General features: G+C 45.4%; 1 protein-coding gene across 1 annotated transcript; it reads left to right on the top strand.

Moving 5' to 3' along the window:
* The first annotated feature begins 229 nt into the window (after positions 1-229).
* Positions 230-1,183, top strand: LOC124091167 (olfactory receptor 51G2-like). The gene has a single exon (XM_046442132.1). It carries the CDS (start codon positions 230-232, stop codon positions 1,181-1,183), a length of 954 nt encoding a protein of 317 aa, XP_046298088.1.
* The last annotated feature ends 2,062 nt before the right edge of the window (positions 1,184-3,245 follow it).

Raw genomic sequence — 3,245 nt, 5'->3', positions numbered from 1 at the left:
TCACATGGACTGAAATGTATGGCATCCCTTGCGGTTGAACAGAACGTGGCCCTGACCTCCATAGTTGCTTGGGTTATGAATAGCATGTGGTGACGTGTGTGACAGAGGCAGGTACAAAGCCCGGCAATACTGGCATATGAGAGAGCTCTGCCTTTCCAGCCTACACTTAATAACCAAATGAATGAATGCTTCTTACTCCTAGGGTGGCCAACTCCCTCCTGGAGTCACTATGTCCTCCTGCAACAACAGCACGTCGGCTCACTCTACCTTCCTTCTCACTGGCTTTCCAGGCCTAGAAGCCTCTCAGCATTGGGTTTCCATCCCCATCAACCTCGTCTGTGTGACTTCCATCGTGGGTAACGGTATCATCCTCTTCCTGATCCGCACAGATCCAGCCTTACACGAACCCATGTACATCTTCCTGTCCATGTTGGCAGCGTCTGATCTGGGCCTCTGTGTATCCACCTTCCCCACCATGGTGCAGCTCTTCTGGCTGGGTGCTCGAGAGCTGCCCTTTGACCTTTGTGCAGCACAGATGTTTTTCATTCATGCCTTCACCTATGTGGAATCTGGTGTGCTGCTAGCCATGGCCTTTGATCGCTTTATTGCCATCCGGGACCCTCTGCACTACGCCACAATCCTTCCCCACTCAGCCATGGCCAAAGTGGGGGCTGCCATTCTCGCAAGGGCTGTCTTGCTCAACCTCCCTGCGCCAGTTCTCCTGCGGCGACTGCTCTTTCCCCAGATGAGTGAACTCTCTCACTGCTACTGCCTACATTGTGACCTTGTGGGATTGGCCTGCTCAGACACCTGGGTCAACAGCTTTGTTGGCTTGATCTCCATCCTTCTCTCACTAGGGCTCGACTCGTCCCTCATCATGCTTTCATATGTCCTGATCCTTCGGACTGTGCTGGCCATTGCAGCACCTGAGGAGCGGCTCAAGGCGCTCAACACATGTGTGTCACACCTCTGTATTGTGTTCATCTTCTATTTGCCCAAACTGGGACTCTCTGTGTTGCACAGAGTGGAGAAGCACAGCTACCCTGCTCTGGCAGTGCTTATGGCCAACTTGCACTTCCTGGTCCCACCCTTCATGAACCCCATTGTGTACTGCATCAAGTCTAAGCAGATCCGCCAGGGCCTCCTAAAGCGCTTCCAGCAGAAACGGGTTGATGTTTCTTAGAATGAAAGGACCCAGTTCTTATGACCTCCGAGCCTGGGCTTGGGTAAGCTGTAGGGGAAGAGTTAATTTAAGGTTTTTAAAGTGACTCATCTTTTACTGTTGATCCATTTGTGGGGCACTGTTAGTCTCCAAATTGCAGCTTTGAATACAGAACATAAAGTATCACTGGTAATCCTAGCTTTATTCTCATTAAAGACTCAGAGCTGAACTCTCAAACTTGTATATGTTGTGACATCTCATCCAAGGGATTAACTACCTGACAGGATGTTTGTGCACATCTATGTGAACAGGCACCTCTTCACTGAAATTTTCTTTCCCATTTGAATTACAAACCTAAGGAAGAACTACACTAAAGTGTATGAACCTTATTACTCGATGCCTTCTCCCAAATTTATTATTAACTAGATCCTATAACAAGAAATAGAAAAGGGATGCATGTGATGGGGAAACACACGAGAACACTGTACATGTTAGATTAATCTGGCACTTATTTGCAGCTTAGAGAGTGCTAGTTTCCTCTTGGTTCCCTTCATGTGTGATCTCTGCTTTGAGCTAGAAAGTTTGGTTACTGAACCCAAGGAAGCTGCTCACTATGATTTTTGGATAGTGCTCGTTTCTCAGGTACCAATGGTAAGGGTGGAATGGCCACTCACTGTCCTGCTAGGTTGTAAACTCCACAAGGTCAGAGACTCAGAACTGCATTTAAAAACAAACAAAAAAACTACTATATCCCCAGCACCAAGAACAGTGGCTACCATGTAGATAGAGCTCAATGCTTATTGTTGAGTAAATGACTAGGGAGAGGGAAGCAGGTGAAAGAAACACAGCCGATTCTTAGGAAGGGAGAGCACTTAGGAGATTTCAATGTCTGAGGCCTGTGAGGAAAACAAGCAGTTAATAAACTGGAATGGAATGCACCACATTTGAGACCTTGGGGGCTAGTTGCAATTCTCCTATACCATATAGTCAAGGAGGCTATTTCTAAGGGTGCAGCTTAGGAAGGGGTCAAGTATGTTGTTAGCTTGTTGGGAAAAGCTTTTCAGGAGACTGAAGGGTGTCTTACTCCATCACTATCATTTTCCTTGACCTATTCACTCTTAAAGTACCCATACATTTTTCTTGAATTGAAATAAGGATATTCCTTTGGGGGGGGGACCACTCAAATTTAGTAGGAGCCATGATAGTCCTATTAAGAAGTATTTTGACCATATCCATGGCCATCTGGACAGTCAGGAGTTTATTGATTATCAAAATGCAGAGAAATGACTGTAAACTAAGACAAGAGAGGAGGAGAAACAGACAAGAGGGCAAGCTAGAACAAGCGATTTCCTAATAGGCTCCGACTAAAGGAAAAATTATTTCCTAATAGGTCCTTATAAGGAAAAGGGCTGCTTTTGCCCTCTATGTAAAAAAGAGGAAGCCTAGAGGAGGAATTGACCTAATTAAAAAAAAAAAACCACTGTGAATTCACTCAATCACGTGAAGTTATGATGAATGCAAAATTATGTTGAAACACTTTGTGAATTAAGAAGAAAAATGGTCTTCTGAGAAATGTCTTTCTGAATTCTACTTCCTCCCATGTACCCATGTAAAAATATAATTTGAAAAAGGTAGGAGAAATAGGTCAATTGCATATTCGACACAGGAAGGAGCATGGGAGAGTGAAAAGGATGCACACCTGAGTCTGCATGGGATTGTATGGCAGCCCTCCAGGGGGAATCGTCTTACTCTTTGCTTGGGATGAAGAAATGCCACACTAGGTGTGGTGGTGCACGCTTGTAATCTCAGCACTTTAGGAGGCCGAGGCAAGAGGATTGCAAGTTCAAGCTAGCCTCGGCAACTTAGTGGGGCCCCATCTCAAAACATAAGGGCTTTGGATGTGGCTCAGCGGTTAAGTGCCTCTAGGTTTAATCCCTGCTATATAAAACCCCCCAAAACCACCACCACCACCACGTTTCATTTTTAGGAACAAGAAATGCAGATGTCAGATTTTTAGGGATCTGAAATGTAGCCTATTTCGGGTTCCAATTCTACTTTCAACTACTCTAATGAGCCATTTCTT

Source organism: Marmota monax, unplaced genomic scaffold (assembly GCF_021218885.2).
Source record: "Marmota monax isolate L192 unplaced genomic scaffold, Marmota_monax_Labrador192_F-V1.1 WCK01_AAM20220418_F8-fsc00068, whole genome shotgun sequence".
NCBI classification, from domain to species: Eukaryota; Metazoa; Chordata; class Mammalia; order Rodentia; family Sciuridae; genus Marmota; species Marmota monax.
This window is presented reverse-complemented; position numbering and strand designations above follow the sequence as displayed.